This window comes from Pristis pectinata, chromosome 19 (assembly GCF_009764475.1).
Source record: "Pristis pectinata isolate sPriPec2 chromosome 19, sPriPec2.1.pri, whole genome shotgun sequence".
Taxonomy (NCBI): domain Eukaryota; kingdom Metazoa; phylum Chordata; class Chondrichthyes; order Rhinopristiformes; family Pristidae; genus Pristis; species Pristis pectinata.
Genome location: NC_067423.1, coordinates 32,270,779 through 32,295,639, shown reverse-complemented (window position 1 = coordinate 32,295,639; position 24,861 = coordinate 32,270,779). Strand labels below are relative to the sequence as shown.

At 37.7% G+C, this 24,861-nt stretch overlaps 1 protein-coding gene across 3 annotated transcripts in view; it reads right to left on the bottom strand.

Annotated features, from left to right (window-relative positions):
* Positions 1 to 24,861, bottom strand: part of kif21a (kinesin family member 21A) — a 113,840-nt gene that overhangs the window by 13,593 nt on the left and 75,386 nt on the right. For 2 of the 3 annotated variants that reach the window (XM_052033602.1, XM_052033604.1), the window contains exons 23-27: positions 21,763 to 21,783; positions 17,180 to 17,237; positions 10,109 to 10,163; positions 9,454 to 9,683; positions 3,592 to 3,711 (exon numbers count right to left, since the gene is read on the bottom strand). In XM_052033602.1, the coding sequence (XP_051889562.1) occupies positions 3,592 to 3,711; positions 9,454 to 9,683; positions 10,109 to 10,163; positions 17,180 to 17,237; positions 21,763 to 21,783 (484 nt within the window). The remainder of the gene's footprint in view (positions 1 to 3,591; positions 3,712 to 9,453; positions 9,684 to 10,108; positions 10,164 to 17,179; positions 17,238 to 21,762; positions 21,784 to 24,861) is intronic. The other variant, XM_052033603.1, reaches the window with a different exon arrangement.

Genomic DNA, 24,861 nt, shown 5'->3' with positions numbered 1-24,861 from the left:
AAGGCTACAAAGATGGGTGAAAGGGGGACTCAAATGGACTGGAGGCTGGAGGAGAGGGAGGGGGAAGGGAGGTCAAAGAGGGAATAAAAACAAAAGGTAGGGGTGGTTATTTATGACATTGGGTTGTAGACTAGCCAGGCAGAATCTAAGATGTTGCTCCTCCAGTTTGTTTGTTTTCATCCTGGCAGTAGAGAAGGCCAAGGATGAACAGGTCAGTGTGGGAATGGGAAGGGGAGTTGAAATGCTCTACAACTGGGAGATCGGGATGGCCATTGCGAACTGAGCATAGGCATTCTGTGAAACGGTCGTCGAGTCTGTGCCTGGTCTCACCAATGTTGAGGAGGCCAAATTAGGAACACCAAATACAGTAGACAAGGTTGGAGGAAACGCATGTGAACCTTTGCCTCACCTGGAAGGACTGTTCAGGTCCCTGGTTGGCGGTGAGGGAGGAGGCACAAGCACAAGTGTTACATCTACTGCGAGCGCAGGAGAAAGTGCCAGGGGCAAAGGAGGAATTGGTGTGGAGGGATGACCGGATCAAGGAGCCATGGAGGGAGTGGTCCCTGCGGAAGGCAGAAAGGGGTGGGGAGGAAAAAATGTGGCTGGTGGCAGGATCATGTTGCATCTGGCAGAAATAACGAAGAATGATATGCTGGATGCAGAGGCTCAGAGTGAAAGGCAAGGACCGGGGAACTCAAATCTGTTCTGTCTGGGAGGAGGCGGGGTGAGAGCAGAAGTACAAGAAGCAGAGGAGGTGTGAGATCCGGCTCCATCAACCACAGCAGAACGGAAGCCACTCTTCCTGAAAAGGACATTTCAGACGTCCTGGAACAGAAAGCCTCATTGTGAGAGCAGATGCGGCGGAGAAACTGGGAGAAAGGAATGGCATCCTTACAAGAGACAGGGTGGGAAGAGGTGTAGTTTAAAAGTCTTTAGTGTCCATTGGCTCAGAGAAAATGTTGGCCAAAAGAAATTGTCAAGAGGTGTTTTACATTTTCCAAGGAGGCTTATGGGCTTTGAGTTACTTGTGTCCAAAAGACACTACCTCCCTCCATTTCACTTTAAATGTCCTGAAACATAGGTTAAATCTACAACCTTGTGACATAATAAGCATTAGTGCTGCCACTGTGTCAAGGCTGACACCTAATGGCAAAACTTAAAATTGAAATTCATTGGGGCTGGCAGTAACACATACTGTTCACTGTGAATACATGAGTTATTAAAGTAACAAATTAAAATGGAGACTAAAAACTGTTAAGAACCTAACATTAAAAAATATTAAATATTCAAAGATTCCCTCATTCATATTTGACTTCTATAAAGCAGAAAATGTGCTTACAAGAAACTACAAAGCAATTCAGAATTTATCTACCTATTGCCACCAGAAGTAATAATTTAAATACAAGTGTATAATAACATCACTGATCTTGGGGCTAGGTCCTCAATTTGGCAGTAGCAGAAATCAATAAATACCAGCATTGTGCTCTCTAGCACACTCATGTCCCCAGAGCTCTAGTGTACAAAAAAAAATTTCAATTTATCACTGCAGATTATGAAGGAATAGAATTTGGTATAAATTGGCAATGTCAATAGCACTCAATGATTTCCATATCATATCAGTGGCAAGCTGTCTTCAGTGGGGGATGCTACATTAAAAAGGACAGCCCCAGACAGGGATTAAACACTTAAGAACTACAGTTTATTTAAGATTACGTCAACTGCATCAGGGAACGGCATTAGGGGAAGACACTGTACAGATCTTAAGCCCTTTGCACAATTGTGGCTATCTCGAGTTAACTGCTACCAAAGCAGGTACAAATTGGGGAACCAGGTGCATCAGAGGAGAAGTATGTTAATCCACAAAAACAATTGTTATACAACTGTACAACCTAGGAGGAGAAATTATTATTGAATGAAAACTGTATCTGGATAAATAAACACAAACCACATACATTGTAGAAATAATATGTCATTAAACCATCAACTGTTGTATCAGGATAGGTCTACATCAGCAGCGTTTGTCACATTCCTCTGTGTACCTTCAGAGGATCACTCAAGTGAATTACCTCTTACTGAACTTATTAAAGATACACGCGTATTTCAAAACATTTTGTGTGAATCCAATGATCAGAATTTTAATACACTGACCTAACAGATAAATGCCAAGAAAAGCTGCACAATTTCAAGTAAAGTCCATGGAGATTGGGCTAATAACCTCTTCTGTCTATCTTTTTGGAGACATGCTTAATGATTTCAGAAAAGGACTCAAAACTATGGAACGAAAACATGCATTTTAAGAACTAATTCAAAAAGCATAATCTCATTTCAATAAATTTTAAACCACAAATAATTTGCTTCAACAACTAAACTTGTTAATATAGTTTAGTACTTTAAAAATCTGATTAGACTGAATCAAAAAGGTAAAGTAGGTGAACAGTACAAGTTCTATTTCTGACTAAATCCAGGAACTGGTCAATAGTTTGCCCAGGACAAATGCCATACATAAATTTTCCACCTAAAGTCAGACTTCACTTCTGAGAAAGAGCTGCCCTGCCTTCAGAAGCTGTTTTATATATAGAACAAGTGTAAAATATTGTGTGTAGTAACTTGCATTTTAACATCTGAGATCAGGATGTACTCTCATTTGAAAAGAGAAAATTACAAGAACTTCAGTTTTTTGGTCAATGGGAGACCAAATCTGCAGGACTGCATATGGTATTATGCTCTGAAGTAAAGATGTTAATGCATTGGAAGCAGTTCAGATCCATGGAATGGTTAAATTGTCGGATGAGGAAAACTTTGATAGGCAAAGCACTGAGTCATCTGGAGTTTAAGTAAAGAGTCCAGATTTCAACCACAAGGTCCTGAAGGATCTTAACTTGTTGGATGTGGAAAGTATGTTGCCTCACTGCTCTGCTTTTCCCTCCTATATATTGGGCTTCTCCTGAAGTCCTGAAGAAGGGCCCTGACCCAAAACATTGACCGCCCGCTTTTCTTCATAGATGCTGCCTGGCCTGCTGAGCTCCTCCAGCATCATAGTGGTTTTCATCAGCTTTTTTTTTGTCTGTTTGGAGGTGTTCAGTAGAATGGTCTTACAGAAACGAAACTGAGCTTTGGAGAGTAGATTACTGGTGATTAGTATTACTGAAAGTGTTTGCACAGAAATAAATGGCAAAATATTTAATACCACCTATAAATGAAACTTCATTTCCATTTACAGAACATAAAAGGTAAACTGAAGTAGACAAAATAAATGGGGCAGACAATGAGATACTTTCCCCCTTGGCAGAGGTATCGATGTCAAGAGGGTTTAATTCAGAGGGGAGTTGAAAGTAGCTGAAATCCAGAATGCACTGCCTGAAGGGGTGGAGGAGGCAGATACTCACAACATTTAACTTACATCCATATGAGCAAGTTTTATTTATTTAAGCAGTAGTCAATTTTACACTGTTGCTTAAGTAACAGTGAAGTATTGAACAGTTGTGTTCTTAAAGAAAAAATAGTAAAAATTTTTTTAAAAATGCAAATGGAAAAAAGTGAACTGACATGCATTAGCTACAAAATTCATTAGTCCTCTATCATGTTACTCACAATTTTTGTTCTTTAACCTTCAATTTATCTCCCGCTAAGTTGCCTCTGTCATATAACTTCCTCCTGGATAATGGTGAAGGTTCAGGTATTTTTCTTTCTGCTGCCGATGATGGTCGAGAGCTAAAATAAGACCAAACTTTATAAATTGTAATATCATTAAATATTGGGTATAACATCCAAACTGTAAAATAAATACTCGATTGCCAAAGTGCATATTAACTTTGATGCTTTAGTTATATCTTAGCACCCTATCCTGCTTCAAAAATGCTGGCAATATAAATGTACAAAGTTAAATGATATTCTCTGTGGGTCATTTCTCTTCATGTCTTCAACAGGCTATCACTGAATGTCACAAAAATTTAATGTTTCAAGTAAAAAAAAACTTATTATGGAAATTTAATTTTTTGTTTACCTTCAACTTGGTTCCAAGTCAAAATCTGCACTTGATGCTCCAAGGATTGAGGATCATTTCTGTACACTTATTCTACAAACCACCTTCTTGAACCTAAAATATCACATTGCTGCTCTTTGCCCTTCACCACCATCATCTACCTCTCAAAACAGCAGAATGTCCAAAGCGACCATGATAAAGCCAGAGTTAATTATTGCAGTAATACATGCAAGTTGCTCTGCATAATCTAAGCTAAATGCAATAAGACTTCAGTAGGAAAGATGAAGACTACAAACGTATTTGCTAAAATAGCTCATTTTCTAACACACTAGGAATAAATGCTCTATTCCAAGATTTTATCTAATTTTAATGCATTTTAATTTTGATTAATTTTCTTGGGTAAAACTTATTTCAATGCAGAACATGTAACTTTCTATAAATTAACAAGATTGAACCAGTGTTAATCAACATATCCATCCAAACCTATAAGGATACAAGATTTGTCTCCTTTAAAATGAAATGATGTAGTACTAAAAGATATTCACTTCAAAATTAAGCAACAGGAAATAATAAGAAAGCTACAAAAATTAAATTAGGCCCTAGTAGCAGGAAAGGAAAAGTCAAATCAGGTTTCCAAATACATTTCATGAAAATTAATTTATGCCAAAATAAGACCAATTCTGAAACATTAGTTACATTCTAAATTAAACTTTCAGTCTAAATATACTTTCATGCTGCTAGATTTAAGTTTGTGATCTTCAACTGCTCATTCACTTTACAAAGTTGATAATTAAAAATAAACAAATTGATCTTTGATGAAAACTAGTATCATATAATTTCCTAATCCAGGAGTTAGAAAAAAAAGTGCATACAAAAGTTTTTTTTACACTTAATATTTAAGGCCGAAATCTCTTAATAATTGTTTTATCAGCACATAAAAATGAGGCTTTGATGCCAACAAGGACACTCACTTGCTCATTTTTTTTCCACCAATGATAATTGTGCAAGTAGCTTCAAGTTGTACAAGAAGAGTACAGTCTGATTTACCCCTAATACCCCAAAGCCCTTTCATTGTACTGGCAACCGTAACAATCACAAAAGGAAAAGCCAAAATGGATCCACCAAAATATAATCATTCATTGAATGGCAAAAATGCATAAGAATTTGGTTTATGGATGCAGAACCAAATTTGAAGAACATCTTAATATTGCTTTCAAAAAATAGCAGTCTGAAAATAAAAGATGAAAGGGATCAGAGAACAAAAGGATTTATGGATGAAGGTGCACTTGAGAAAAAGGTACTTGGTATAACTTTTCACATCCTAAAACAACGCTGCATTCTAGCTAATTTCAAATCAATTGGATTCTTTTGATCAATGTTACTGTTGAAGTGGACTTAGCCAAGTGTCAGGTGCCCTGAGCAGATACAGTAACTGGACCCAGTTAAATTTATTCTACAGCAAAGCAGCAAATACCCTTTGTTAAATTACTTATGAATTCAGCAATTAACAACCTACCCCAGCCAAGAAAAATTGAGAATAGCAAAATGTTTCAAGCAAAAGGCAACTTTGCACATTTGGATACAACAGTTTTAAATTTGAGAACAAGTACCTTTGAGCTGAATTGAGGCTAACAAAAAAAAAATCAGGATTCAAGATAAAGTAATCAGAGGCAAGTAACTGGATCAAGAACATGAGTTGCAACATCATAAAAATAAAGTTCAAGTCACTTCATCATGCCATGATGAATTACCTTTCAAGAACATTTCATAAAACAAGAAGGTGTTTTATACAAATCTATTCATTGGAAGGTGTCCAAATGTAAAGGCTGTGAGACTGACAATAAACTCATCTTTGGAGGCCAAGTACTGTTCAAGACTGCCTGATACAAAAGCTCACGTTTCTGTTTTAAAAGGCATTTTAAGTTCAGGTTGCCACCTACCATCCCCACCTGACTCCTTTAATTCTTAAATAAGGGCTTCTGTATAAAGTGTGGGTAGAAAAGAATATGACATGCCTAAAAAATGACCCAGAGAACATACAAGAATGAAGTTAACTGTCAATTGCAATATTTTTTTAAAATCTAATTGTATGCGGTCAATAAATGAATCATACCAGTGTTTCTGTTACTATTTAACAAAATTTAATAAGTATTTTTGTGCAAAGCAGATCAAGGTGAGGATAGTGTTGGAGAATGCAACATTATTTTAACTAACATCATGTACAGTATGGATAAATATTAGTTTCTTATCACTAACAACATACCTTTAATTCAAAATAAAATAAATCTAAATCTATTCTCAGTTAAAACCTTCAAATTTAAACTAAGTTGTGCAAGACAGATGCTATTTCCTAACTAATTAGAATTCCCTAGTCACAACTAGAAAAGATCAACAAAAATAAAAAAAAATATTTACAACTAATTTTAAAAAATCCCTGCAGCAGAGCAGATAAAAAAGGTTAAAGAGAGCGAAAGTCATGGCTAATATTAGAACCAGGGTTGCCACCTCTGGTTTGACTGTAATTTCCAAGGTTTCAGATCATAATCTCACACTCCATCCTCAAATCCCTACAAATGGACAATTGGTCAGAAACTATTCCACCTGCTTGAGTTGGGTTATTTCTGATTTAAGTGTATATGCACAATGGTCTTACAATAGCTGAGAAGTTACCAGCCTGCTGTTTGAAAATCCAACTGGAATGAAATGGAAGAAAATGGCCATTTTCCTTAAAGATTAATTTTGAAGTCTGGGTGATTTCAAAACAATTCTAGATAGAAATACTGGCATAGGAGGAGGGGAGAAAAGAAAAAGCTTCCACAAAGGAAACTGAACCAATTGAAAGAACGATTGAAGGTGCAACTCCAACATGAGTAACTTCATGATTCCTCCAATGTTCCAGATTATTAGATACAGGAAGAACCAGGTTGTAAAGCTTGAAGGACAAGGGAAATGATTTCACTTCTGACAACATTGGAATGCAAGGTGTCTCCATGTGAAGTGGTATAACTTGTGTAAGGTGGGAAATCACTGTTCTGATGAGAAGGGATTCAAATTAAAGTAACAGGATGGAAGAAAACAAAAACAAGGATAGAATAGAATGAAAAAAAGAAAAAAGTACACAGAAAACAAACAGAAATGGTAAAATAAACACAGAAAAAAAATGGAACAACAAAAATTCCAATGGCTCCGCTATGTACCAAAAGAAAATGATGACGGAGATTCAGATCTTGGATAACCCATCTGGTTAGAGTTGTGGAAAAGTATTAATCTGTAGACTTTGAGATAGGTGGTTCCCCATTGAACAGAATTTTAACTGAAACTGCCATAATATCATGGTTGCATGAGCAAGGTATGCTGGGTACTCGAACAAAATTTCAGCTTCAGATTATAGATAGGAATTGAGGCAAGGTTATAGTGGAACAGTCAGCACTTTCCTGGATGCACAGAGCTGGTACATTTGAAGTTGTACACCATTCAAAACAGAGTAGTTAATTTGACAGATACCCCAGTTACAACACTCAATATTCATCCCACTGCCACAACCTGTGTGGCTGCAGTATTATCTTAAGGATGCAACAGAGCAACTCAGCAAGTTTACTTTGATAGCAGCTCCCTCCCTTCTGCCCCTTACCAACAATGTGGAAAACTCAACTGTCAAGTTACCTATCAAACCTCACACCATCCTGGATATACCATACTATTTTAGTATCACAGGTTCAATCTCACAGATTCATTAGCACCCATGTGGAAACATAATCACTACCTAAGATGACGAGGACTGCAAACCTTCAAGTGGACAAAATGCCATCACTTTCTTGGGTTAACTGGAGCTAAGAAATAAATGGTGCCCTACCAGCATCATCCATATCCTGAAAACAAATCTTTAAGAAAGCAATTTTTAGTACTAATTGGTTTGAAGGACGTGGAATAGAAATATAGATAAACTAAGAAACAGTGCCAAAATAACTATCAACTTCATTTATGTATTAAAACTTTGCTGTCATGACCTTAAGATGTCCCCAAGTCTTTTGGGCATCATAGAACTTCTTGGAGTGCTATCAATTTCTCTTTTTCTCTCATTAGGTAGAGCGTTATATCAGTGGAAGGTTGGGGTGTAAAGGTTAGTTAATAGAACATACCATGGATTCCAAAAGAGGATATTTAAGACAGCTACTGCTCAATCTAGTTCCAGAGTGTGAAGTGGGCAAGTCGGTCATAAGAGTGAAGGAAATAATTGGAAGAGTACCAGAAATAACCAAGTTTAATGTAATAACTGGAAAAGAGTACTTGGCTAAAGATACACAAAGTGTCTCGTCAAGTGACTGATCAAATAACTGGAAAGAGTACAACAGGAAAGATGAAACACAAGATGTTCAAATAGAAGATGATTAGGGCACATACTCAGCACAGATTTACTGTTGGAAACATTGGATTTCTTTCTTAAATGAGTAAATCAAATTAAAATGACCAATGAGACAAAGGACATTTCTCCAGATAGTAACACAAAAGGTCGTAAAGCAGAATATGGAAAATATAGATGGTAATCCAAAGGTTTGAACAATTATGAAAAAACTGTTCAAAATTCTGATTTTTTTTTAAACAAAGTGAATGAATTAAGGGCAAGGCTAAATGAAATGGAAAAAAAATAAGTGCACGATGAAAGTAGTTGAGGCAGTTACAATAATTACATTTAAAATACATTTGGATAAATACATGGATCGGAAAGGTTAAGAGGGTATGTGCCAAATGCAGGCAAATAGGACTGGCTTTGGTGGGCACCTTGGTCAGCATGGATCAGTTGAGACCAAGGACCTGCTCCTGTGCTGTATTACTCTGTGACTCTACGAAAGGACACCAAAACGCTCAAGCAAAGCATCTGTGCCCCCCCCCCACCCCCCAGAGAAAAGTGCATTGAGATAAAGGGCATGAGGAGAAAATGATGCAGTTGGTTAACAACCATAAGCAGGAGAATTATACTTGATAATTTGGAGAACTCAAGTGGAAATAAAAGCACCTGATTTGTAGGGGGGTGCGGTTAGGGACCCAAAACACCAAGTCTTCCAATACCCAGAGCAAACATTCTCATCTTACTTAAGGATAACTGCAACAACAAAGGGCAGTCTCTATTTTTAGCTCCCCCGATTCCCAAGGTAACAGTCATATTTTTTAAATTAGAGACATTAATAAAGAGCTATCAGATTCATGTTCAGTGACCAAATTTATTTTAAATGTTCAAGGGGAATTTTGATAAGGACAAACTTTATAGAACCTCAAATATTGGGTGCATTTTTAGAGTTGTGAAATTTTTGTAAATCAATGATTTTTATTTAAGCATGGGATGCATGCAAAATATCGAATGCAAAATATATTGTTTTAATAACAATTAAGGAAAAAGACAGAAATGCCATAGGAAACCAATGCAGCATCATGCAACATGCTGAAGTAATTAGTGTACGCCAGGCAGAACTTACATGCTACTGCCAAGTCTAAGGGGCAAGCCAGATGGTGATGGTATTATCTCTTTTTCCCTAGCTGAAGCAGCATCAGCTTGCAAAGTCCCAACGTCCTTCTCAATTTCTTGCACCTCTGCGACAGGCATTAATGGCACAGGCATAGCAAGATCTCCTGCAACTATGTCTGAGGCAGAATCACTATTGTCTGCATAAAGCAATTCCATTTGTGTAGCTGTCCTTCTTCGTGCCTGTACAATAATGTGCAGAAATATTTACATTTCAATGCATTATTTAAGGTTAAATTTCAGCAGAACACATTTAAATTGATTTAAAATGACATCTTAAATAACCGTAATAAATAACGATTAGGATGAATCCAAGTGTAATTTTCAACCAGCTTGGCAGTGTGGATTTAATTCAGCCATACACCACCGGTCAGACATTCTTGCATCAATGTCAAGGAGCAATTTATGAAGTAGCAACTGACTGTGCAGCAAATACTGATTATTCTAAAGCTGTACATGAACCTTAAATTAGACAATACTACAATAATAATCTGATTTTAAAAAATATTCAGATGGTCTCTGTAGTTTGCAGTAGTTGCTGTAGTAATGCCCTCTTACAAGTAATTCATACTAGGCCCAAGTTGGAAAAGTAACAAAGGCTCAAATACCTTATCCTTTGGCTTCATGTCACCTGTTAATCTCATAAGGTCAGAAGTCAATGAACTGTGAAAATAAGAAAGATAAAAGCATAAAGAAATGAATAAACTTCCTGATTAGATTATGATCTTATTTAAGCTGATGTTCAAACTGTGCATTCAACAACTTATTCTATTAATTTAAATAGGATTTAACCAATTAAATGACCATCTCAAACTAATATCTGATTTATCCATTTGCTGCACCTGAAGGACAAAGATTTAATTAGTTCATTTTACAAATTCCTGCCTCCACAAAGTCAAGTGCTTTACAGTTCCAACCAAAAACTGTAATATAGAATGCACACTCATTAATCAGGAATAATTTAACACATTTCAAATCACCCTGTGTAACAATTTTGTTTTACAAATATAGCAAGGAAAGTTGCCTCAGGCTACAGCAAAACATGGATAGCAAAGAAGGTTGTTTAAGCTTACAACAGTACGTAGATCAGACGGAATGTTATGCAGAACTCTGGCAAATGGAATTTAATCTCAACAAATGCCAGCTGATGCTTTTTGTGAAGTCAAATAGGGGGAAGACAAGTACACTAAATGGTAAGGCCCTAAGGAATTTTGAACAGGGAGATCTTGGGGTTCAAGTCCATTGTTTCATGAAAATGGCAACATAAATAGGTAAGTGGTGAAAGCAGCATAGAACATAAGAGTTGGGATGTTATGTTGCAACTTTACAAACCACTGGTTAGATGACACTTGGAGTGATACACGTAGTTCTGGTTGCTATACTACAAGGAAGGATGTGGCTACATTGGGAGAGAGTCAGAGGAGATTCACCAGGATTTTGCTTGGATTAGAGGACTTGCATTATGGAGGGAGATTGGAGTGGCTGAACTTGTTTTTCCTGGAGCAGAAGAGGTATACAAAATTATGAGGATAGTTAGGGCAGATGGACAGAATCTTTTTCCCTGGGTTGGAGTATCGAAAACAAGAGAGGATAGGTCTAAGGTGAGAGGAAGGAGTTTTAAAGGGGATATGAGGGGAAAGCTTTTTTTAAACAAAACAGAGAATGGTTCACATCTGGAACTCACTGCCGAAGGAGGTGGTGGAGTGAGAAACAATCACCATATTTAGGTAAGTACTTCTATAGGCAAGGCATGGAAGGATACAGACCTAGTGCAAGCAAATAGGAGTAGTGTTCAAGGACAAAGATCATTATGAACATGGTGGGCCAAAGGGCCTGCTTCTGTTCTGCACCACAATGACCCCATTATAATATAAACTATAATAATAATTCTGACAAGGTGTAATTAAAGGATTTTAAGCAATTTAATATAAAGTAAAATAGTCAAATATAAAAAAGCTAATTAAAAATGAAATCTAGAATAACTTAATCAAGTTCTTTACCTTCCCTTTTGCCCTGGAATCCCCAGTGAAATCATTGGGGTCTCTGATCCTGCACCTGGTCTAAACAGGATCAAAGTGACTTCTAGGATAATACTGGAAAACCTCAGCAAGATTGGTCTCTGCTGTTGCACACCAAGCACAGTGACATACGTTGTGCAGTGTGTTACTCAGCAAGTCTCAGATTTCTTCGAATGGTAGCACATACACAAAAACCCAAGACCTGAGGTTTTAATAGTTGAAAGCCTTCCATCTTATTACAATGATTCCAGTCAGGAAGATTCACTGTGTGGCAACATTTTTATTGCAGTATCTTGTAATGTGTTAAACAAAATAGTCAGAGAATGCAACAATGAATGAGATCCATACTTTAGTGTAGTTGTTACAAATGCTGAGGCTGTTACAATTGCAGAATGCCAGTGTATTGTGGGAAAGATATGAGAGCTACAAACAGTTGACATGTTGTTATCCTTCAATTTATTTCTGCTTTCAAATACAAGAGTTTTAGATGGGCCTTCTTTCAGGTTGGACAGGTCAATTTCATAAAATTTCTCTTCTGGCAACTTCAAGCAGAAAGACAAACGTAAAACAAAAATATTGTTGAATGAACCTTTATAAAGAGCAAATCAACTCACAAAGAACTGTAGGTCCAGTGAAATGAAAGGAGTTCAGGTAGCTGCTGAAATTTTACTCAACTCATCTGTACAGGTTTAGATCTAAGGAAATCATACACTGTTTAACTTAGTTCTTAAAAACAGGGGTTAAAACTTCAGTAAGCATGATTTTCTCAATTTTCCCAGTACCAATAAGTCAACTCAAGTTTTTAATTACATTGTTGGCTATTAGAAATGGCTCCTGTATCAACCCTTCACAAGGTAGGCCGAAGGTGCAAACACAGTGAATAATCAAGACGTGATTTTGCTCGTGTTATTCTCATTTTACTGGAAAATATAGCCAGTTCCCACACAGCAGTTGAGTCTTCCATTAAAAAAATTTACACAAAGCCAAAGAAAATACATAAAAGGATGAAATTCACAAAATTAGGTCATCTATTTCCAAAGTCAAATCAAAAAATGCTTCATGGGATTTTGCCTCAGTATTTTTCTCACAGTTCCCAACTAAGTTCTTGGATGAATCATCCCAACAATTTTGAGACCAAATTCTGGGGAAAGATTTGTTACAGCAATCTCCTAAAGGAGGGCACCGTTTAGTTAAGTACCAAAGAAAATGGGAATAGGAATAGGACTTTTAGCCCCAGAAGCCTGTCCACCTTTCAACGAGATTATGGTTGATCCGTCACGTCATGCTACTCATTCTCCTTCGCTCCATCCCTCTCAACAACTTAAGTTGACAAATATCTATCAATCTCATATTTTAAAATTAAAATAGCATCAACTATTTGCAGAAGAGCATCCTGAAATTGCTCACCTTCCACGCAAAAATATTTTCTAAAGCATTCCCAAAAGACTTGACTAACATTCAGGCTGTGCCCACTAATCATGGATTCCTTGACCAGCAGACATGTTATCACAAGAAAGAATCTGTTACCCTTAGTACCTTGAAAATTTCAATCAAAACACCAATCACCTTACAAATTCCACAGAATACAATCCTAAACTGTGTAACATAATTTAATCCTCATCATCACCAATTTACCTGCTGCAGATGCGGAAGCAAAGTCCTCATGGAGGACACTGTTCATTGCACTGCAATTATAGTGAATGGAATAGTCTCAAAACAGACCTAGCATCTCAAAATCAGACAGCCACGAGACCCTGTAGCAATGTGCTCTACCACAATGTGCAACTTACTGTCCAGCATATCATTCACTCTACCTTTACTATCAAAGCAAAAGATCAATCCTAGTTCAATGAGCACAAGAGTGAGAATGCCAGAAGCAACACCAGCCATACAGGAGAGTGAGGTGCCAACCTGTTAAAGCTGCAGCACCAGACCAGACGTGCTAAAGTGCAAAAAAACACATGCAACAGGTAGCATTAAATAACTCCAAAGGATCCGACTAAAGCTCTACCGTCTTACCACATGCAGTCATTAAACAGCTGAAGGAGGCAGCAGAAGCAGCTCCAGAACATCCCCATCCTCAACAATGGTGGAGTCCAACATGTGACTGCTTAAGATCAGCCTGATGTATTTGCAACCCCACTCATCCAGAGGTATTGAGTGGATGATCCATCTTGGCTTCCTCCAGAGAACCCCAACATGACAGAAGCCAGCCTTCTGACAATTTGATTCACTTTATGCAGTAAACAAAGGGCTAAGAGCACTGGTTAAAGCAAAGAATTCAGATAACATCTTAACTGTTTTGCTAAAGACATCAGACTCCAGAACCTGTCAAGCCATTAACCAAGCTGTTCTAGTACAATTACAGCATGGGCATCTGCCCAACAATGGGGAAAATTGACAGGTGTTTCCTGTTCACAAAACTGGTCACTACACAGTATACTCTCAAAGTAATGGAGGATATTATCTACAGGGCTATCGACAGAACATAATAATCAATGATGTGCTAAACAATGCAGAATTTGAGTTTCATCAGGATCAGTTTGCTCCATTCCTCACACCATTGCTCCAAAAGTACACCAAAGAGCAAAATTCTTGATAGGCAAGAGTGACTACTATGACTTCAAGGCTGCATTTGATCAGGTATGACATCAAGAAACCCAAGTAAAACTGAAGTAAATGGCCATCAAGGGGAAAACACCCTAATGATTGAAGTCATACCTCGTACAAAGGAAGATGGATGTGGTTACTGAAGTTCAATCATCTCAACCCTGGGACACACTGCAGGAGGTGCTTCGTATCCTAGGCCAAATCATGTTCAGCTGCCTCTTTAGTGACCTTGTTTCCACTGTAAGGTCAGAAGTGGGGATGCTCCCTGGTGATTGAACAATGTTCAGTTGCATTCACAACTCCTCAGCAAATGAGACATTCCATGGTTTCATGCAGGAAGACCTAAATATGGCCTGATCGCAACATTCATGCCACAAATGTGTCAGGCAATGACCAATTCCAACAAGAGAGCCTAATGACTCTGGAGAGTCCAATTGGTTATTGCCTGGCACTTCTGATATTCATACCATACTGAGTCCGCCATCATCAACATCCCAAGGGTATGTGGGAGTTGGGGAGGAGGGGGAGAAGGGATTGTTAACCAACCAACCACATAAATACTGTGGCTGTAACAGCAGGTCAGAGACTGGGCATGCTGATGTGAGTTATTAGCCTCTTGCCACCAAGAAATCATTCCACCATCTAGAAAGGCATAAGTGAAAAGCATGATGGAATATTCTTCAGTTGCCTTGTTGAGTGCAGCTGCAATGGCACTCTAAGTTTGACACCATCCAGGACAAGGCTCCTCATTCACCACACTAAACATGCACATCCTCCACCACTGCTGCACCATTTTCAAAATATGCTTGTCTAGGTTACTCCAACAGCACCCCCCAAAACTTTTGACTTCTAACACCATGGAGAATAAGGGCAGCAGGCAGGTGGTACACCAAAACCTGCAGGTTCCTCTCTATGTCACTCACCATCCCAGCTTGGAAATGTCTCATTGTCCCTTTCTCATCACTGGTTCCAAATCCTGGAACACACTACCAAATAAAAACGTTGGAGCATCTTCACGAGTAGAGCTGCAGCTGTTCAAGGAGGCAGCATGCTATCACAACCTCAAGGGCATTTACATGTGGGCAATAAAAGCTGGTCTTGCTTGCAGCACCAACAAACCAAAAATAAACCGAACAACAACTAAAATTGATTATCTGGTCACTAAATAGTTTGTTCTCTCGACTCTTGCTGCTGCCTTCACTTACATTGTTGGCCATAATTCAAAAGTACATCACTGGCAATGGGACATATAGAGGTCACTGAAGGTGCGGTGGAAATACAAGTCTTCTTTTTCTAACCAAGAGTTAGAAGAAGAATCAGAATCTGGTTTATCATCACTGACATCTTGTAAAATTTGTTGTTTTGCAGCAGCAGCGGTACAGTGCAAGACATAAAAATTACTAAACATTACAACAATAAATAAGTAAATACTGCAAAAGAGGAATAACAAGGTACTACTGTTCATGGACTTCTCAGAAATCTGATGGCAGAAGGGAAGAAGCTGTTCCTAAATCATTGAGTGTAGGTCATCAGGCTCCTGTACCTCCTCCCCGATGGTAGTAACGTGAAAAGGGCATATTCCAGATGATGAGGGTCCTTAATGATGGATGCTGCCTTCTTGAAGCACCGCCTCTTGAAGATATCCTCTATGGCGGGGAGGGTTGGGCCCGTGATGGAGCTGGCTGTATCTACAACCTTCTGCAGCCTCTTTTGATCCTGCACACTGGAATCTCCATACCAGGCAGTGATGCAACCAGTCAGAATGCTCTCCACCATACATCTATCGAAATTTGCATGAGTTTTTGGTGACATGACCAAATCTCCTCAAACTCCTAACGAAGTAGAGCTGCTGGCGTGCCTTCTTCATGATTGCATCAATTTGTTGGGCCCAGGATAGATCCTCTGAGATGTTGGCACACAGGAACTTGAAGCTGCTCACCCTTTCCACCGCAGGCCCCTCAATGAAGACTGCTGTGTGTTCTCCCGACATTCCCTTCCTGAAGTCCACAATCAATTCCTTCATCTTGCTGATGCCGAGTGTGAGATTGTCGTTACAACACCACTCAACCAGCCAATCCATCTCACTCCTGTATGCCACTTCATTGCCATCTGAGATTCTGCCAACAATAGCAGTGTCATCAGCAAAATTTTAGATGGCATTTGAGCTGTGCTTAGCCACACAGTCATGAGTGCAAACAGAGTAGGGCAGTGGGCTAAGCACTTATCCTTGAGGTGCACCTGTGTTGATTATCAGCAAAGAGGAGATGTTACTCCCAATCCCAGAATATGCCAGTTATGCAAACTCAGAATAAGAAATATAACAACCCAATTGAAGAAGCTGGGAAGTTGCAAGCACCATTGTTTGAATGTGAAAATGCTAAACTAAACATTATAAACATTAACCAGAACAGTGGCATGTCAATCTAGAAAGAAATGCAGAGACCCAAAAAAAGGACAATAAAGTGAAGTGGACACATTGCAGGGAGAGTTAGGAAACTGAAGAAACAAGAATTGATGGTAGTAAAGCAGTTTTTAAATAAAGAGAGGAGAGTTGAAGATGTCCTGAAGGGTCTCAAACCGAAACATCGACAATTTCTTTCCCTCCAGAGATGCTGCCTGACCTGCTGAGTTCCTCCAGTGTGTTGAGTTGAAAATGTGGAAGATTTCCAAGTTAGCACTACCCTGATGGGAATATTGCATGCGTCAATAATGGATTACAATAAAATTGGCCATGAGAAGTTTCAAAATGTTGTCAGATTAGCAATTATAGAATTTCTCCAGCTATCAAATTTGCCCCAAAATTTAGTCAGCAATAAAAGCAATTTGGTGATTCCAAATCAACTTGCATCCTCAAAACTACATTGCTGCATCAAATTGATTCAACTTTGATAACAGGTTAAAATTGTGACCAATTCTTGTATTTATTCCACTTAATGTTCAGCTAAGCACTTATACAAAAGACCACAGAAATTATTTCTTTTTAACAGTAAGAGCTTATCAGCTATATGAATAAACCTGCAAAATGCTTTGATGCTGAGTACATCATCTCACCTGCCTTCCATTCCAGGACTAGTTACATTTTCTTCTTCACTGCTTTCACCTCCATCTTCTAAAATATAGTAGAAAACACAAATGTTACCCCTTCAATTTGAATTAAAATTATACAATTATTCATAGGAATTTTAAATGGTTACAAACTTAAAATATATTTATAGTTACAATCACCCTGCATTTCATAATAGTTGTGCAAAAGATTAGAGCTACCTTGATAAGGTTTAATACAGTAATCGAGATGAGAGTAACAAGGCAAGAGGAAAATAAGCAAAACATATACCTTGTACTAGCTCACTATACATTGCTGTTGTCCAGGCCAATACAATGTCCATGAGCTCCACAAGATCTTTTCTTGAACCTATTCATGAAGTAACTTCAATTTCACAGCTAACTAAGACAGCATAAATCTATAACAGCCTATAACTAATCAACAAAAAAAATCTCTTCTGATAATGCATACCCTTCCCACATAAGCAATTTTAGGTTTTGTTTAAACATCCGAGATTTGGATGGCATAAACTGTTACGATTTTCATAGGATTACGAGACCTATTTAAAGTATTCTACTCCACGAAAATCCTATAAACAGAGACAATGACATGTTTCTAGATCAAGGTTCTGAGGCATAGCTAAATTACGATGTTTTAAATCAGATGTTCAGCTGTCTGTGGTCTGCTGATTTTGAATTGAGTGTTCCCACACTTTTCTAAATTTGTTTCAAACTAATTTACTGTTTATAGTTTCCACCCTCTAACTCAATAGTTCAGATATAACACAGGTTCCTTAACTTTTACATAAAATTAGTTATCTAAATTTTAGGGGAAGGACCAACTTTAAAATGGACCCTTAAGAGCTCTGTTTGGTTAGAATTGTAATTTTAATGACCAAGTACTTCAACTAAAATAAAACAATACTGAAACTAAATTAGCCTCAAACATTTCTTGGTATATAAAATGTAAGCAATCATTTGGTGCTGGTAAATATTTGAACAATCTACCTTGGCTTAATACTTAAACTTTGAACAGAGCCAACCAACAAATATGGGTTAATATTCAAACAGAATTACAGGTATTAAATCTTCCACTTATACAGGTATAATTACAAGAGAAAATTATTTCTCCAAGTCTGCTTAACATACAGGGCATAATTCACAACCCAGGTTTCCCAAAAAAACCACAAACATAGAAAATCAGCTGAAATTTTGACAAATTTACAAACACAAAAATATTCATCATTCAAGTTGCATCATACTTGTACATGGAAAATAAACTATGTGCAGTTCTTGTTGCCTAGCTAAAGGAAAAATGATACTAAGCTGGAAAGGTGCAGAAAAGATTCACATGGATGTTACCAGGACTAGAGGGCTTAATAAGGAGAAACTGGACCAGCTGGGGCTTTTCCCCCTGAAGTGCAAGAGGCTGAGGGGGTGACCTTGAGGTATATAAAATCATGAGGCATATAAATAAGGTGAATGGTCACAGTCTTTTTCCCAGGGGACCTGAGGGACAACTTTTTCCCCACACAGAGTTTGGTAGGTATATGGAACGAGCTGCCAGAGAAAGTGGTAGAGTCAGTCTTGTACAATTATAAAAGACATTTCGACAGGTACACGGATAGGAAAGATTTATAGGGATAAGGGCCAAACACAGGCAAATGGGACTAGCCAAGGCAGGCAACTTGGTCAGCATGGATGTTGGGCCATCTCCAATATCATGACTGCAACATCTTATTGAAAAATCAAAAGTAATACCGAATTCACTATGACAATATCTGGAGTGGAGGCAATGGAGGGAAGGTGGACATCATAGATCTTACGTCCATTTGGAGCAACCACATAAATTCTTCAGCTACAAGAGCAGGTTAGTGGAGGGATTCCCCACAGCAAGTGATTCACTGACTCCCCAAAGTCTGTACTGTAACTGCAAGGTACAAGTCAGGTGAATAATGGAATACTTTCAACTTGTCTTGATGACTGCAGCATCAATCACAAACATCTCAGGACTATTCATTTCAAAGGAGCTTGGTTTATTGGCATCCAACTGAACATCCTTAACATTCACTCCTTTCACCACTGGCATACTTTGGCTCCAGTTTGTACCGTCTACAAAACACACAATATCAACCCACTAAGGCTCCATTAACAGCACCTGTAGCCTGTGATCTCTACACTTAGAAATATAACGGGCAAGAGGTACACATGACTTCCTCCACAAGTTCACATCAGCATCATATCACCTTGATCGGGATACACTTCACTTTTCCTCATTGCAATTCCATCCAAGTCCTGAAACATCCTTTTCAGCAGCATTGTGGGAGTAATTTCAGCTGCTGTTTTTGGTACGACAAATACAACACGTTTTGGTACAACACGTTCTTCAGATCCTAATCTACACAGGAGTGTCAAGTACAATTATGGATGGACAATAAAGGCAGGTCCTAACAACAACTCTGTTACACCACAAATTGAACAGCTGAAACAAAAAGATGTTTCTAATTGGTACTTGCAAAGAATTTACTTACAAACAAAACAACTGCAGCTCCTTTTCAAGTGATAAATTAAATAAAAAAGCCAAAATTTATGAACAAAAACACAATGCTAAAATACAAGGAATGTGCACTGATTCTGGCATAGTCTTCAATTACTCTGTAACAATTCCAGTAGAATGGCCTAAACCCTCCTGGTGCCCCTCTTCCTTCACTATGCTTTCACTCAAGTGAAATACCTAAAATGGGATCTTGTGTATCAAATCAGATTACATAAAAGTTAATTCATGGGATATAAAAGTATTAGCTCAAAAAAGTGACATTTGAGTGTTTGTCATGTGATATCATTCATTTATTTTCTGCCAAGGGGAAGTACTGTCCATTAGTGTTGCTGGATGATTGATTCAAGAATTAGGTGATACACGATTAAATGTGCATGGGCTGCAAAATAAAAGTAAATGGATAGCTGAAGTACAACATCCAAATTGGTCGATCCATTTAGGAGAATGTTGCCGGACTAGAAAGTCTGAGTTACATGGAGAAGTTGGCCAGGCTAGGTCTTTATTCCTTGGAACGTAGGAGAAGGAGGGGTGACCTTGTAGACATTTTTAAAACTTTGAGAAGCATAAATAAGGTGGATGGTAACAGTCTTTTTCCCAGGGTAGGGGAGTCCAAAACTAGGGAGCATAGGTTTAGGGCGAGAGGAGAAAGATTTAAAAGGGAACTGAGGGGCCACTTTTTTTTTAGGCAGAGGGTGGTGAGTACACGGAATGAGCTGCCAGAGAAAGTGATTGAGGCAGGTACAATAGTATCATTGTAGAAACACCTGGTTAGGTACATGGAGGGACGGGGCAAAGAGGGAGATGGGCCGAATGCAGGAAATTGGGACTAGCTGGGTGGGCACTTTGGTTGGCATGGACTCATTGGGGAAAAGGCTCTAGGACTCAAAAATAAAAAAAAGAAATTTCTACTTTGGATGTTCTGGATGAAAAGAACACAAATTAATTCCCTCTGAAACCAGCCTTTGATTTGGGATTCTAGATATTCTTCATTGTTTGGGTTTCTCCATGAGTGTTTCTTATAAAATGGTCATTGAACATCTTCTAAACAATTCCCAATTCAAATCTAAAGTTACCCAACAGATGAATTCTGCCTCCTTTTGGAAGACACATCAATCTCATACCAATTGGAAGAGTTAGAGAGAACTGTTCTTGCACACAAGTTTCACATTTCCATGATTGGATGTCATGGAGCCAACAAACAACAATACCTGGTAATATTTGAAAAGTCAGACAAGGCTCCAGGTTTTTCTGTGATGGAAGACCCAGTCGAGATTTTTTTTTGGAACAGGGGTTATTGACTTGTCTACAATGTATTTTAAATATATAGCAACCTTACCATTCAAATGTTGACATTAAATATGCCAAACATCAGTTATACCAAGCACCATACATGATTGCAATTTGGTTATAATACAAACAATACAGAAAACAAAACCAAAGTAGTGGTAGTGATCAAAAGTAGTTCAGTGAATTACTGTTGAACTTAAATCTTCTACAGATTGCTGTAATGCACAAAAGCCATGTTGTTTCCGAGTTTGGGAAACCTTAAGTTGAGAAATGTTTATGAAAATTGTTAATCTTAATTTTAAACAAGAGATAGTGACCACAATTTCCAGTCTGTACACACCATTTCTTTTTGGTCTGGATTAGTATAAAATACCTCCAACATTATACATTTATATCAATTGTACATTCACAATAAATTTTAAATCAAAATAAAGTTAAATAAAAATGAACAGATGGACAGAATCCAGGGCAACAGTGTGTTCAACATTTAGTGTGAATGGAGCCAACATTTTGCCACATCAGTCAGTTGTTAACTTCTGGAGCACGTGTATACAAGGATTCAATGGTTCACATAATGCAAAAGGTGGTAGTGAGTCTGGAAAAATGATGATCTGCATTCATATCCCATTAAATGTTGCATGCAGACTTTGAACATTAACGGGTGTTATGGTGGATGCAGCATGGTTAGCATACAAGCATATTTAGTAAAACATGCAGTTACACAAAACAGTTGGCGCAATTAACTTACCCATAGGTATGCTATCTAGTTCTGTGTAAATAATAGTAACCGGGAAAAAGAAGAGCAACAAACCAATCAAAAGGAATCCACTATATATGAATAATATCCTAGTGTCAACAAGAACGAACCAGTGCCGAAATAAAATTACATCCAAAATAACATTTATAGCCTGTTATAAGAGACATACTGCAGGTGAAAATATCTGTGCCCAAAAATAACAGCTTCAAATGGATTGATGCATTATATTTGGTACACAATGCTGGATTATTAATTTTATTTCTGTGCAGAAAAGCATTCATATTCAGATATTGATTGACATATGGACCATCCACCTTAGTACCATCATGGAATAAGTTTGCACTGAAGTTCTATCCTACATATTCACTCATGACCTTTTTTTAAACTTTGCAAGTGCAAAGTCACAATTTAAATTGCACATTGTAGGAATTGATCAACAAGGCGGAAGCTGTAATATCTGGAGAAAATATTAGAATAAATAAAAGGCAAAATACTAGGCTCGCTGGAAATCTGAAGTAGAATAAAAATGCTGAAAATACTCAGCAGGCCAGGCAGAACCTTTGGAGACAAGAAGAGTTGTTGGTCTGGATTTTCTTGAGAAATTCTGCAGAACTTTCAGCATTTCTCCACTTAGCAACCAGAAAACTCAGCACTTCTGTCTATGTGGAAGTTCTAAACTTCCTGAGGTCTCTGTTGCTGCCTTTCTAACTGCACTCCAATGTTTCTGGACTCACCATGGAGTCCTAGCTGTTAAACTGGGAAATCTGCCAAGTGCAGGTTCAACACTATTCATTTTAAAGCATAGGACCAGCTTGGAACAGGTGCAGAGAGACAAGTTTCAGATAATTTACATATGTTTAACATTAATTTTGAATCAAGCATAATTAGATGGTTTAAGTGATAAGTATTTCAAATTTTAATTTAAAAATGCAATGAAAAAAATTTGCTTTAAAGTTTTTGAATTCAAACCAAGACAAGTTATGACAGCTGGTAAGGCTGGGATATGGCTTAGCCAGCTGTGAAAGCATATTTAAGTGGAACTTTGTTCTGGTGCGTTGAGTACTTACAGCATTTTTCATGGATACGTTAGTAATTATCTAGTAGCTCATATTAGAACAAGTAATCAATTCACAATTTGACACTTCATTGATTGATCCTCGATAAATAATGACTGAACTCACTTCACTGGTGACGTCGACTGCATTCAATTTTATCCTAACCACGTGAGTTTGGATAAAAAAGGTATCTGTATTTGAGTTGAGTTTAAGCATCTATATTGCCAAGGTTCAGTTCCAGATTACCTCAATGATTAATTTGGCAACCTAAAGCTTGGTGACATGACTACCAAAAATTGCATGGATGAACAGTGTCTAGTTTAGAGTTTACCAATCAACTGTCAGAAAGCAAAAACAGATGAACATGTTGAACAAGTTCAAATCAGAACTGGTTCTCCAAAGTTACAATATAGCCCCAGGCTTTTTCTGCCACTTTCAGTAATATTATAGCTATTGTACAAGACCAAGATGTTGGCCGATCTTCCCCCAAACATAACCAAGAAATGCATCCAGTCATCCCGATCTCCTGCATTAGATGGAATCAGCAAACTGGAGATGCCAAGGACTAAACTTTCCAGTGCATATGATTCATGAGTAATTTAATTTCACTACTGGAGTAACATTATCCCAAGAAAAATTCTTATATTAAGAATTTTAAATGAATTATAGTTTAAGATATTACAGTAGGTCATATAAACATCGGGTCCTGCTTCACTAATGTATACCAGATTTGAGAGATGTAATTAAGCAAATTGTGATAGCCTCAGAATGAGTATGGACCATTCAAGATGAACAATTGCTATTGGAAAAGTCAATTTTTATGTAAACAGAAATGTTTGTGAAACCAAAAAACTAAGATCAAGACAATCAGACTGCACTAGAACTAATCTCCTTTATCCCCACTAATTGTTTTACAACCCCGGGAGGTGAAGATTGTCAGAAACTTTCATTGCTAAATTACAAAGGCACAGAGTCAGTAATAATCCAATCTACATGAAATGTTAACTCCATAATGCCTGACCTGCAGAGCATCCTCTGCCTCAAGAGGCTTACTTAACTCCATGACATATGGCTGAGCTGCAAAAACATCTCTTTCCCCAAAGACTCTTTACATAAACTCAACTGTATGATGTTATGTGAACTACAAAATCCTTCAACAAAATGGTCCCAGAAAAACCTTTTGACCTCTTACAAACAGCCAAAAGTCTATTAGATTCACTCTGAACTTTTCTTAACTGGCACTCAAAGCAAGTGTTTAGATGTGGAAACTTCAAACGTTGGTTAACTTCTCCAATAGTTAATGGTCTCCATCTTCCAAAAACTAAAATGAGAACTTCTTGGCTGACAATTTCAAACCTAATTTTCCTTCAACACTGTCTATGATTTTGCCCTTGTAGTCTCCTTGCCTATACAATTCCTGTGACAAATGATTTGAATCTATATCCCTTGACTCCTGGAAAGAACCTACTTATTAAGTTTGGTGACGAAACTCCGAAACATTTGTTTTTCCCAATAAATATAACGTGGCCAAATAGTTAGAAAGATCCCAGCAGATTGGAAAACTGTAAATATAACACCAATGTTGAAGACAGGAAGGACATAGAAGACAGGAAGATGACCTAGCATCCATCCTTAGGAAATTGCTAGAATGCATAATTAGGTAACTGTAGGAAATCTTAAAGATCACAATAAAACCAACATGACTGATAATTTATGAAAAGGGAACTGTGTTTGATAAATTGGTTAACATTATTTGAGAATGCAGCAAGCTGGATGGATAAAGTGGACCCCATAAATACATACATTTGGAGTTCCAAAATACATTTGATAAGGTGTCATATGAAACGTTACTGTTAAAATTAAGAACCCATGATGTTGGGGGTGGGGGCGGGGGACATAATAGCATGGATAGAATTAGCTAAGAGAAAACTGAATCGGAATTAATAATTCAATTCAAGTCGGCAAACTAGCTAGCAAGACACTGCAGGGATCAATGCTGGGGCTGAAACTATTTAGTTGTTAATGATGTTGCAGA